General features: G+C 34.0%; 1 protein-coding gene across 3 annotated transcripts in view; it reads right to left on the minus strand.

The window, feature by feature from the left end:
* The window catches only part of Map4k3 (mitogen-activated protein kinase kinase kinase kinase 3), a 186872-nt gene that overhangs the window by 64899 nt on the left and 107346 nt on the right, over positions 1-14627 (minus strand). For all 3 annotated transcript variants that reach the window (XM_026410129.2, XM_026410130.2, XM_077791693.1), the window contains 6 exons: positions 13858-13930; positions 8896-9027; positions 8675-8737; positions 8504-8585; positions 8244-8354; positions 2197-2275 (listed from right to left, as the gene is read on the minus strand). In XM_026410129.2, coding sequence (XP_026265914.1) covers positions 2197-2275; positions 8244-8354; positions 8504-8585; positions 8675-8737; positions 8896-9027; positions 13858-13930 — 540 coding nt within the window. The remainder of the gene's footprint in view (positions 1-2196; positions 2276-8243; positions 8355-8503; positions 8586-8674; positions 8738-8895; positions 9028-13857; positions 13931-14627) is intronic.

Here is a 14627-nt window from a genome sequence, read left to right on the forward strand (position 1 = left end):
CATATGCCATGTTACTCATTGTAAATTTGTTATTTTAATAATCAGGGGAAATTTTTGTGAACATTATCACTTGCTGACCTTTCAACAGCAAAACTTTTGGGTCAAAATGAATCTTGCTATGGCTAACAAAAAGAGCCTCAGATTGATTTCTTCTTAAGCAAATCCTTGCCTATCATATTTAACTGAAGGCAAGGGACTTCCTAAAAGAGAAAGACGAAGAGTCTTTCTGTAAATGAGTAAGTTTTTACACAGGTTGCCTGAAGACCATTTAGTTTAGTAAGGAGAACATATCCAGAGGGATGTGATACCCAAACTGGCAAAAAAGATGGGAGGATGCCCATTTACTGTCCCTACCAAAAGGTGGCCATATCAGAACCTCAGAAAAACTGGAGTATAGGTGTTTAGTTTCAGATAGCATAGATATATATGCCCTTGAGAATCACTGATATAAATTAGTAAGAGATGTTTCGGAAATAACTTCACTTTGCTATAAGGGACTTGGAAATATAATTTTTACAACAGAAACAGATAAAAAATACATTCATATTTTCAAAAGTATTGAGCAGAAAGTTTCCTATATTAACTATAAAGATATCTCTAATAACTTTTCAGATATTAAATAAAGAACAAGGCCATGCGCAGTGGTGCAAGCCTGTATTCCCAGCTGTTCAGGAGGCTGGGATAGGAGGATCACAAGTTCAAAGCCAGCCTTAGCAACGTCAAGGTGCTAAGCAACTCACTGAGACCCTGTCTCTAAATGAAATACAAAATAGGGCTGGGGATGTGGCTTAGTGGTCGAATGCCCCCGAGTTCCATCCTCGGTACCCCCAACCAAAAAAAAAGAAATTTTAAAATTACTTTTGTATGTTAAAAATAATACAATGTGTTTTCATGTGCTAAGGTTGTCATTTTCATAAAACTACTTTTGTGGGGAAATTAGCAAATTTCATATATCATGTGGCTTCAGGAGCTTTAGAGACAACTCAATATGATACCACAACCAGTTATTGGCAAAAAGTTCTAAATCCCACTTCTGAACTTTCTCTTTAACCTGCCATATTTTCTTACAGGAGTTTATTCCTTTCAAGGTGGACTTCCAGTGTGGAGTTCATATAGAGACATTGAGGGGTTCCTGGAATGGAATGGTGTTTCTAAAAGACCACTGGGAGGCTAGAGTCTAGAGCTGTGTAGCGTGCTATGAACTCATTGTACGACTCCCTCATGGTCAAATCTCTTCATTCCTGCATTACTTTTTTGTTTTCCATCAAATGGTTTTTGACATGAGGAGATAAATTCATCTTAATGAATTAAATTATGAGATTATATTTTTATTATCATACAAATCTAGACAAAAATTGAGAACAATTTTTTAACAGTAGTCATTTTAGTCATTTTGGATTTTAGGTTTCTTAGAATGAATTTTTAATTCACAGAAAATTTTTATCATAAGTCTGATGGCAGAAAATTAGCACTCTGAGTCACAAGGAACAAATGCTTTTAAGGAACAAAAGAGTTAAGGCACTACTGTTCCAGAGATTCTTGCTGGCAGTTTATCATCAATGAGTTGATATGTGAATAAGTGGTTTGTCTCTGTGGGCATATAACTTGGCTGTCTTTACAAATTACCCAGAGCACTATTAAAAAGTGCTCTAGGTAAATTCCTGAGCAAATTCAAGACCTACTTAATTAGGATCTGTGGTAAAGAGAGGCCTGAAATCCATTTTTAAATCTACTGGGTAATTCAGATGCTCAGCCAGTTTGTAGGTGTTTCTCTCTCCTTGCTGTCAAAATATGACCTTTGGACCAGTACTATATGTATGGGAGCTTGTTAGAACTAAGGAACCTCAGACCCCATTCCCAGATCTACTGAATCCAGAGGTATATTCTGGATACTCTTTAGGTGAGTTTTACACACATGTGATTTCTAGATGCACTGCCTGGAATACCTCTAACCCATCAATTCCAGAAATTTTATTTCTCCTTCCAACAGTAACATAAATACACCTCCTTTCTCACCACTGCATTTCCAAAGGAATAAGGAAAATGAAACTGACTGCTAATCGGACAATGTTTAACAGTATTCAGCAAGAAAAACTATCAGGAAGAAAGTCAAACAACAATAATTTTAACTAAATTACAATTTGAAATCTTATTTTTCCATCATTAAATTATGAACTATGTATAGTGTACACTTACAGTTTATCTCTGAACGTGTTTTTTCTTCTCTTACATTTCTACTAGTTGAGTGAATTCTATGTGGTACAGCAACAAGAGGCTACAAAAGAACAAAAATCAAGAATATATGGCATCTGATAATCAAGTCATAATTTTGTCTACAAAATTATCTAAATATGAAAGGGTAGTTCACTTTATAAAAGTGAGAGCAAAATATAGAACTTGCAAATATTTTTTTGAAAAGGCAATCTCAATAGCAGTTCAAACTATGTGTGCAGGTAAAAATATATGTTAAATTACCCACTAGATATAAATCATTATCTACATTAGTGAAAATACATCTGTGACTAAATACATATGAAATTATATATAAGCAATAATATATTCTGTTTATTTGTATGTGAAACACTAGGCTTGTATAGGTCCATTTTATAAGAATGGATCTACTACATAAAGTACTTTAGATCTTTTTTGACATCAAGAAATTCTGAAGGAAAAGCTGGGCAAGCTAGTTTGTGCCTGTGGTCCCAGCTGCTTGGGAGGCCGAGGCAGGATCATTTAAGCATAGGAGTCTGAAGACACCCTGGATAGCACAGAGATAATACATTTAAAAACAAAAATATTCTGGTGGGAAAGGAAAGACAACACTAAGGATTACATTTGTATTTATCACTTAATAATGGCTGAGCTTAGACGTTTTTTTCTTTTCAAGTTTATTCTTCAATTATTATTAATAATTTAATAATTTAAAAACAGTATAGAAAAGAATGAATGATTTGTGTTCCATTTTTTGCCACAATTTGAATTCTAACCTATTTAAATAAGATTGCTGAAAATTACATGACTTAAAATTGTTACAGCAGATTAGGTATTTCAGAAGCTTTTTTTTTTTCCATCAAAACAAACAACAAAAACAAAACAAAACAAAAGAAAAAAACTCCTCCACATTCCATCTATGTTCTTTGGATTTTAGATATGTTACCATTATAATTTCCATGAGCAGAAAATTAAAAAATATTCAATTCTTTTCCTTTAATTCATAAAGAAGTCTCATACCCTATAATTATTTACAGAACCTAACTAGTTAAAAGAAAAAAAAAAGGAATACTAGAAAACTTTATAGTCTGGATGTTCTCAATATGAGATGTATATCATGGGTTCCAATACCAGAAAAGGAACTAAGTGAAAAATGTGGTTTAACACCTTTTGAAAATGCAACCAACAGCATATCAGGAACAAAATGGACAACTATTTGAAGAAGTTAAATGAATATGACTATTCAAGTATCCAGAGGTTACTTGAATAGAAGTGAACTAAAAAGACTTGATATAATTTTTCTTTTGTAAGTACTGATTCAGGTTAAAAAAAAAAAAGCCAATGCTAAAAATGATTTATTTCATGTTTGGGAGAAAGGTTTGTGACCAGATTCTTTTTTTTTTTTTTTTTTTTTTTTGGTACCAGGGATTGAACTCAGGAGCATTCAACCACTGAGCAACATCCCCAGCCCTATTTTGTATTTTACTTAGAGAGAGGGTCTCACTGAATTGCTTAGTGCCCTGTAGTTGCTGAGGCTGGATTTGAACTCACAATTCTCCTGTCTCAGCCTCCCAAGCTAAAGGGATTATAGGCGTGTGCCACCACGACTGTTTTGTGACCAGATTCTTTTAAATGAGGTCAGGATAATGAAAGATACCCACCCTGAAATTAAAGTAGGCAGCAGGATATTAGGCATAAGCTACTACAATGGAAAAGAATCTGCTTTTTATTTATTTATTTAATATATATAATATATATTTTAAGTTTTTGATAGACCTTTATTTATTTTATTTTATTTTTATGTGATGCTGAGAATCGAACCCAGTGCTTCAGGCATGCCAGGCAAGTGCACTACTGCTGAGCTAGCCCCAGCCCCAAATCTGCTTCTTAATAATGGAAGATTTCACTTAACTTTTTTAAAAATGATATTCCATTTATTAGTATTTCAAATAAACAGAATACATTCTGAAATTGCTCATCTGAACTTTATTATCATTTAATTTGACAAAGGCCATATAGATACATTTTCAAAAAATTTAATGTAAGATTTAATTTCTAAACATGAACATTCTCACTATATTCTCAATAAATAAGTATAGTGCATATTAGTCATGAAAGAAAACCTGCTATGATGAATTTATAATTACACTAACAAATGATATTTAAAGAAACAAACCATTTACAAGGATGCATAGTTTCCAAAGTTCTTTAAAAACAATGCTGTACCTGCCCTAAGACTGAAATTAGTTTTATTATTTCTTGAAAATTATAAGATTCTGCCCTTAAAAACCATTTCATGTTTATTTGAGTTATTAAAATTAGAAATTCTAGGATTACTGTAGTATCAAATAAAACAAATAATAGGCCTTCTGCACTGGGAACTAGATAAGAAAGTAAAGTTAGTATCAAATAAAGGAAAGATACAGACAATATGGTAAAAAATTAGTTTACATAAGCCAACAGTTTGCCATCAGGACTTTTGTACCCGAGGAGACATTTGGCAATGTTTGAAAACAATTTTAGCTATCACAACTGGGGACCAAAGACTGCTACTGACAACTAGTAGAAAGAGGCCTGGGATGGTGTTAAACATCCTACAATGCCCAAAGCAGTCAACCCCCAACAAAGGACTTTCCTGCCCAAAATACCAATAATGCTCAGGTTGAGAAACCCTAATATAAGGGGGGAAAAAACACTTGAGTTTCTTCTAGGTCAAGCGTTAGCACACTCTGGCCCATGGACAGTTTCCCCTGCAGTTTGTTTCTGAAGTTTTATTGGAACACAGCCATGCCACTTCATGTATGGCTCATGGCTGCTTTCGGTCTACAATGGTAGAGGTTGTAACTGTGACAAGAGACCATGGGGCCCACAAGGTCAAATATATTTCAGGCTGGCTTTTTAGGGAAAAAGTTTGTCAACCCCTGTTCTAAGTCAGTGAACTTAGACAAGTGAGTACTATTACTTATGTAGTTTTCTCAAATTTATTTTCCAAGCACATACAATCAAGCACCCACTTTTAACCACAAATAAAAAAAAAATCACAATTATCTTCCTTAAAACAGCTAAGAATTTTGGGAAATATGAAAAGTAAAATCTTTTAAAATTGTTTCTTCACTCCATATATTTTAATTTTTGCTTTTAGAAAGGTAACAGAGTTAATGGTAGTAAAAATCCAAGTACAATATATTCATCTTGTCAAACTTCCTTTAAAGTTCTAATCAATATTCTAGATATTTTACAATGTATTACTTATTGTCAGTTATCATGTAATATAAAAATAATTCATTATTCTAAGATTTGGTGGCTAAGACCCTAACTAAATGGGAAAATAAAGTAATCATATACTCATTTACATGAATCTTAAGAATAAAGACTGCTCAAACATTGCTAAAATTTATGAAAACATTTAGAAATGAAAGTTGGCTATCATTTTTTAAATGTCTTGATGAGCTTTTAAAAATTACCAGTTTTAATTATTTAAAAGTTTTATTAATTATTATTATTTTAATTATTATTAAACATTTTAATTATTATCTTCATGTTTTAAACTTTCATCCTTCCCCCTACCTTTCTGTAGCCAAACTCCTTTCCAAGGGTATCAATTTCTTTTTTTTAATTTTAATTTTTTAGTTGTAGATGGACACAATACTTTCAATTTATTTATTTATTTTTATATGGTGCTGAGGATTGAACCCAGTGCCTCACATGTACTAGGAAAGTGCTCTTTTTGCTGAGTTAAAATTGCAGGTGTGATATCAATCAATTTCTTTATAACATTGTCTCTGACTTCCCTAAAACTGGCTATTCTTTTTTCTTACTCTTTCAACTCTGAGTTTCTCACAAGCTTCTCAAGATTAGGGAATATATTTTATCCATAGTGGGTCCATTGAGCAATTCAATAGCTGTTCAAAAGCTGCAACTAACTTTCTCTACTAAAGAGGAGAAAACTGCAATTAAAAAGAAATCTGTTTCAACTTCTTATATCAAAAGGATAAAAGATAAAGGCAATGAAATAATGCTAAAGGCATTAATGATAAATGGTCCTTCTTCATAGTAAACACAAATTTATTTGTTCTTTGTTTTTCCCTGGAGGAACAGCCCTCTATTGCTGTTTTTTTCTTTTTAGTTGGACACAATATCTTTATTCTATTTATTTATTTTTATGTGGTGCTGATGATCGAACCCAGGGTCTCGCACATGCTAGGCGAGCGCTCTACCACTGAGCCTCAACCCCAGCTCCCCCTCTATTTCTTTTCTTTTACTTTATTAAAATCATTCTAACTGTATAGCCACCTTCAGAAAGAAATATTATGGGGGTAGGCAGAGTGGAGATGAATTGTCTACTTAGTATTAATTCATGGAGATTTCTCAAGCTTTAAGAAGTAAACGAGGCCCTATTTGAAAAACTTTTTGCAGCTCTATTCTATATATTCTGAGGTTTCACTTAGCACAGGATGCCAGCTTCTATTTCATGTTATTGCAACACCCAGTTGTTTGTTTCCTATGTGTGAAACACTACCTTTGAAAGATTATTCTTCTAGACATATCTTTGTGGAAAAGACCCAGATAGTAAAATACTAATGACAGTGAAACAGCAGTAAAAGTTATTTAAAAAATTAGGTCATTTAAACTTTGCATGTGTACAGTGCTTTATTGTTTACAAAGTACTTCCATGAACCTAACCTCATATCCTCAAAATAAACTTGTGAAATAAGCATTAATCTTTATTGTATGGATGAGAACACTGGGACTCAAAACTGAAAGACAGGATGTTCAGTTAGTTAGCCACAGAGCTGAATAAGTCCTGGACTTCTGATCATTAAATATAGTATTAAAAACCAAATAGGTATCATGCAGGTTAGTCATGCAGATTGTTCTGAATGGACATGGATGACTGTGAGAATTTACTCTACTAGTTTAAATGGTTTAAACATAAATTATATTTTAATTAACAAAACAAATTTCTTTCTAGTGTAATTATAAGGTCAATAATATTACACATTTATTGTTTTTATGCTTCAAAACTCCTTTGCAGATCTTTAACAGAAGCACAGATAGTCTATTTATCAGAATTGAATAAAGATGGTGTGCTGGAAAAATGCTTGATTAGAAAGGTTCTGACTGAAGACAATCTGATCATCTTCCTGACCACTGAAGGGTTTCATTTTTTCAGTACTATCTTTGAAACCTGCACCATTTTAAGTGCCTTCTATAAAGCGAGTTGAGATCAAGCCATCCACTTCTAGTACAAACCTGATAAGAGAATTCTGTCATGTCATGTACACTGATTTTATACCTTAGGTACCAGAACTATTAACTGTGATAGGTAATATTAAACATGCTAACAAAAGTCAAGCTTCCATTCATAGCAATATTTCCATCCTATCAGCGTTATCTTATTCTTTAAAAAATATTTTTAGTTATAGATAAACACAATACCTTTATTTTATCTATTTATTTTTATGTAGTGCTGAGGATCAAACCCAGTGCCTCACATGTGCTAGGCAAATGCTCTACCACTGAGCTATGACCCCAGTCCTTATTCTTTAACAATCATGGGTTCATGTTTATTTCCATAGTGGATCACTAGGGTTTAAGTCACCAACAAAGCCAACCATACCCTTATGAATCTAATATTTATTAAACATAGTAGGAGAATTCTTTTGAGAAGATAAATGAATAGAATTTACCACTATATTCTAACACCTTGTTTAGGTGCTCTGCATTTGCTTTCCCCTTTTATAGTGGACGATTTATTAGGAAACTTCATTTAAAACAACTACTTTGAAATAACTATAGTGATTTCAACAAGTGGAGTAAATGATTCTGTCTTTGCCATTTTCAGACAACAGTCATCTGTAAGTAGCAAATAAGAAAAATCTAGCACGTGACTTCCCAGGACAAAGTCAGAGTTAACTGTTACTCCAAGAGATTTTTTTTTAAATTTAAACTAGTTACAGAAATTAAAAAACTGACACATTGCACCCTACACACACATTATATATACACCACTTGATAAAAACAACTCCTACCTCAGGATCATCATCATCAAAATCATGGTAAGTGGAATGATCTGGATTATTTACTTTATCCAATAGCTCTATTGCTAAAGATCGTGTCAAAGGCTGTGTGACAAAAGGGTGCTGTAAATAAAACAGTACAGAACAGAGAACATTTATTAGGAATTTGACCTAAATACACACACACATACACACACACACATACAAACACACACACACACACACACACACACACACACGAAAATGTGTATATTTCAGGGCAAAAATAATACCTGCAGTAACTTTTCAGCAGTTGGTCTTTTTTTTGGATTTTTTGTAAGTGCCATTTTCACAAAATGATGGAAACTATTTGACCTAAGAAATTTTGATCAGAAATTAGACTTTTACATTTCAAAATTTTTTGCTCATCTTACTATAAAAGTTAATAACACAAAAATCCTTACCACTTCAATTTATCCTTTAATTTAGGGGGCTGAAAATTGCTTTTTGTCATTAGAAATAATGCTCTGGAAAAAAAAATCAAGAAAATATTACACAGTACAACCATATTACTATTTATTCCCAAATAAGGGAAAGCAATACCAAGAGCCTTATTTGTTCATGATATAATAAGGAAAAAATGAGTCAATTTAAGCATAGGAGTCTTCAACTCTGACATGCTAACCTCATTGGGTGCAGGTCGAACATAGGAGGCTGAAGCTCAGCGAGTTCTATGGCAGTGATCCCTACGGCCCAGAGGTCACAGAGCTGATTATATCCCCCTTTCCTCTCCACAGCTGCAACTTCTGGAGCCATCCTGAAGGAGATATTCCAGAAAGAAAAACTTTGCATTTAGTGTATTTTCCATTATACTCCCACCAAAAGGACATGAGAATATCACCACCTAAATTAAAGCCTATTTAAGCCTATTTCTGTAAAATAAATATGTAGTATTTACTTAAAAGATCAACTTTTTCCAAGGTTTTGACATCTCATATGACCCACCATTTCAAATCCCCACTGATGTCCTTTGCTACTTTGTTATATTACTTCTTACTACAACAGCTTATAAAAATGAACAATTACAAGAGAGCAACACACCCCAAATTTGTCTACGTCCCAATCTCTCATCCCCATATAGGCAAAGTTCTATAAAGAAATAACATTTGTGATAAATAAACTGCGATAGGGGAGCGGCTGTACTCTTTTTGTCAATAAACTGCAATCTGGTCACTGTTTTTACTTCAGCAAAATTATTCCTTGGGGCACTAATAATTTTAATATAGTGTTTAGTTTATTTTACTATAAATTTTTTGGCTTTTTCCAGTTTTAGTATAATGATGGAAAAATTATAAAAATGTGTATCTACTTTAAAAACTGTATTCAGAGGAAAGTTACCCAAATTCAGTACTTCTTTGTTCTTTTTACCTCTGCTATATTATCATTATCATCATTATCATCATCATCATCATCATCATCATTGTTCTCTGGTACCAGGGATTGAACCCAGGAGCACTTAACCACTAAGCTACATCCCCAGCCCTTAATTTATTTTATTTTGAGACAGGGTATCACTAAGTTCTTGCTAAACTGCTGAGGCTGGCCTTGAACTTGTGATCCTCCTACCTCAGTCTATGAGCTGCTGGAATCACAGGTATGTGCCACCACACCCAATTCTATAGTCTTATTCTAATTATACCTTGACTAGTTTTACATAATTATTTTTCAAACACAGAAACAAAAGTTTCAAATTCTAAACAATCATTTTGGAAACTATCAAGATAAACATCTCAACTCTTCCAGTTCAAAAGAGCAATTTAAATAGGTGGCCTTACAAATATATATTTGTCTTCCATGTATGATTTTAGGAAAGGTCAGTTACAAGTAAGAAAAATTTAAAAACCCTCTAACTTTCCAAACACTTGATCTTAAAATCTTTTAAATCTTAAAATAGCTCTTGGTGAAAATTCAAACTGTGGTAGGAAAAGTAAAATTAGAAGTATGTTGGTATTATGACATTGATGAATTTCCACTTCAGCCAGCTGGTGGAAATGCCCTAGCAAAGTGTGAAATGCCTATAGGCAGTCAACATTGAACCCCACCCACCCCTCCCCAGCCTGTCACTTCAGTTGATGCTATCCATTCTCCTGAAAAGTAAGGGACATTCTGGCTTCTACACTTCTACGAGTGATAATGTGTATCTACCACAGTTGGCTCACCTATGCACCTATATATTTCAGGTATATTTGCTACTATAAACATAGTTTAACTAAATATTATGAAAACTGACTTATGAAGTTAAAAAGAACAAATTGTAATAAAAATTAAAGTGAATGTTTTAGAAAAACTTCTTAAAGACAAATTATTCAAAAGATAAACCAAGAAGCTTTAGAAAATGAGGTAAGCATATAACAAATGCAAAATATTGTGAAGGCTACAGACTACACAATTTCTTGTGTATGACATTCAAGGAAACAGCAAAACTATAGAGACAGAAATCACATCAGGAGTTATGAGACATGAGAAATAGGGGAGAAAATATACTAAAAAGGGACAAAAGGGGATGATGAAAATCTGTTTTCTCTTGACTGTTTAACATTCATAGAAATGTACACCTAATAAGAGTAAATTTATACCTAATTGATATCTCAGTAACTAAACAAAAAAGGAAAAGGAAAATGCATCTGATGCATATGAGTGTGGTTGATGTTATTAAGACACACCTAGCAAGTGATCAAAGAAAAGGCTCTATACCCAAAGACTGCCAAACAAATACACACTTCAGGTCTTCCACTGAGATAAAATGTTGAGGGTATGTATGTGTGCATTTGTAGATCTACACTATAACAGACTTTGACTATGTAATTGCCAACCTAATCACTCTAGAAGAGAGGGAGTCTATTTTCTTAGATTTAGGTGGGAAAGACAGGATAGGTACAAGGAGAGATGAAGAGCAGGACTGGTCTATTAATTAACTTTACTCAACTCATAATTTCTTATGTACTCTAGACACTTCCCACACTACTGCAAGAGGAATGACAGTTTTGATCTCTGGACCTGCAGCTGGAAATCAGTCCTCATCAACAAACATTTATTGAGTATATGCACAGAATAGGGCTAGACTCTAGAGACTCACTGAGAGAGTCTCTCCAGATTTTTAAGATCAAATTGAGGAGTCAGAAGATTAAATTCAGACTTATTTTACCTAGAACTATCATGCAGAATGACAATAGAGTTCAAAATGCTAAAGCAAATAGGAAGAAGGGGAAAAAAACCTAAGGTGTAGAGGAAAACAACAACTAGCAATCCTGTAACTTTCAAAGAATCTCTAAAATATTGACAAGTTATGGTTAAATGGTAACAAATGTCAGGGTGAGATTGGTTAAAAATAGAAATTTGACATTGGTAGAGTAGTTCCCCAGATTCCTACTCTCAAACATTGAGCCTCAACATTTACTCCTTCCCCTTTCCTACCAGATAATGGTAAAGACAAATAAGAAAGACTTTAGACTCAGGGATACCAGGAATAAAAGAGAGCAGGGGTAGAGCAGGGGAAAGGACATGATTAAGCAGAGGAACCATAGTCCCCAGCTTCCTTCACCTGTCCACTCTGTAACACTGTATCTAGGATTACACTCCATCTTCCATGTACACAGTGCTGAGTCTGCCTTTTTCTTTCTTGCTTTTGGATTCAAGAGCTCCTCGGGCCTTAGCCTCCAGAGTAGCTGGGACTCAAGGTGCATGACACTGTGCCCAGCTTTTGAGTAAGCTTCTAATGCCTTGCTTTTCAAAACGAATCAAATATAAAGATTATGAAACATTTAAGGGCTGCCTACATCATGAAAGTATGAGTCTAAAAAGCTGAGGAACTGTTAGATAGTAAAACAAAAAAGATTTTGAGAAAATGTATACGTTAAAATGGCTCAAGATATAACTGATGAGTTCCAGAAAGAGACAGCAGGAAAAAAAATAATAGAAAAGATGATCAAATAAACAATACAAGAGTATTTCCCAGAACTAAAGACATTAACCTCTGAGTTAAAAAAAGTCAAATGTCAAGTACAGATGAATAATAGTAAAAAACAACAACAATAAAAACACATCCAAGGAACACCATTAGGTAGAATGTCAAAACACTAGGCATGATTTTGGGGATAGGGGTTACATTCAGAGGAGCAAAGCTGGATGTGTGAGGTCTCAAGCATTTTACTACCCTTGTATTATTTGTCAGAAAGGTAAGAAAACATGTACTTCACACACACACACACACACACACACACACACACACAAACACACACACTCATAGCCAAATTACGAACACTTAGAATCCACAGGAAAGAAATTCCCAAGCTAAAAAACTCCAAGGCAAACCTATGCAGAAGAGCTACAGATCAAACAACCAGAACGGAAGAAGAGAAAAGGGGACTCCAGGAAGTTAAAGGAAAACAAATAAAAATCAGGACTGACAAAGTTTGACAGGCTTTATGATATAGAAAATTAGATAGAGGCATCTTACAAAACTATAAAATGTGAGAAGGTATGGCAAAGTCTTTACAAGAGATTTTTACAAAAAACTTTGCAATTGAAAACAAAATTATTAAACTCAAGAAAAAAAATTTGAAAAAAGTGTGATAAGAGTTTATCTACTGATTTCACCAAGAACATGCACTCTAAGGATAGTAGGTGAGGAATGAAGAGCGCTGAACATCTTCACCTACCATGACACATCTAAATAGTGGATGATGCTAGATGCAGAAGACAGGACTAGAAGAGTTTTTGTTACAACCCTTCCTAGCACTGTTTGAATGTGCAGTACAGAGACAGCAGTGCTACACCACTGCTGAGGAGGGAGTGGCCACAAATAAGGTGAAGGTGTGGCAAAAATTCCAGGGCAAGTAATGGTGTATCCAAGACAGTTATACTGTCCACCCTGGTAATCAAAGTGCTTAGAGTCATACCTGGCACCTGGTAAGTGGCCAGGAACTAGTGAACAGGACAGCTTTTATAGACTGGTCAAAGACCACTTAGCAAACAAACATGGCTAGAAAGGAAGGTCTGTGGAGGAGACTACTAGGAATAAGATTAATAAAGTGAAGAGGCCTGACCATGGAAGACTCCAAAAATGCAGAGAAAGCTGCAATTGATTTTTTTTTTTTTTGTAGGGGGAGGGAACTGAACCCAAGGCCTCATATGTGTGAGGCAAATGCTCTACTGTGGAGTTACATCTCCAGCCTCTGTATTTGATCTTGTAGTCACCCAGGACATGCCAAAAAGCTTTCGGTAAAGGGATATTGTAAATAATGTAATGTCGAAAGATTAATTAGAATATAGAGGTGGAGTAAGACAGATAAAAAGACATCTCTGAAAATACATGTGATGTATATAGGAGCAAGAGTCAGATGGAAGGTTCCTGAAAACCATATATCAATCTTTTAAGCTTTTCTATTTGATGAAAAATCACATGGTAGTAATTTTTTGGTCATTTAATCTATCTACAAGTATACATGCCTAAATTATTTTACCTGCTTATGACCTTTTTCATAATCTTAGTCCTAAAAATTCTATTTTTTGAGATATGTTGTGTCTAGTGATGACAGGGCAACAACAGCAACAACAAAAAATAAAAAGTCAATTAAAATAAAATTACCAATATGGTGTACCAATGAAAGACTTCCGTTTGGCAATCGTAGCTGTTATCTGTGCAGATACTCCAAAATCGGCTATTAAAAAAATAAGAAATATTTAGAAAAGAAAAATGAGAGAAAGAAAATAAAACTGTTGAAGGTCATGAGAAAAAACTTTCAGTAATTACTTTCGTTAAGTTAATTTCAAAAATGAAATATTTTCAAACACCATATTAGAATTTTCTATTTGATGTACAGTATTAAAATATCACAAAGTAGACAGTTTGCATCATAGCCAAAGAGATTCTCAAATATATCAACATAAATCAAAATAATAACAAAGGTCAAGATCAAATAGTTTTGATGAAAAAGAGCTGGGAAAATCTAAACTGTCAGACTTCCTAATTTCTAGGACCTGAAATTCACAGAATATCAATGGAAGACATTTTTAAGTAGCAGTATATTCCATGTATTCTTTGCCCGACATGATGACTGATAACAAACAGATCAATAATCTCCTGGTAAATCCACCTCACTTGAAAAACACCCAAACATATATTCCCCAAATCCTACCTTATTTTTGGTACCAGTGATTGAACCCAGGGGTGCTTTAACACTGAGCTATATCCCAAGCTCTTTTTATTTATTTTTTTATTAGTTGCTCAGGGTCTCGCTTAGTTGCTGAGGCTAGTCTTGAACTTGTCAGCCTCCTTCCTAGCCTCCCAAGCTGCTGAGATTACAGGCATGCAGCACCATACCCAGCCAAATCATACCTTTGTAATACACTCTAATA

This window comes from Urocitellus parryii, chromosome 12, assembly GCF_045843805.1.
Source record: "Urocitellus parryii isolate mUroPar1 chromosome 12, mUroPar1.hap1, whole genome shotgun sequence".
Taxonomy (NCBI): domain Eukaryota; kingdom Metazoa; phylum Chordata; class Mammalia; order Rodentia; family Sciuridae; genus Urocitellus; species Urocitellus parryii.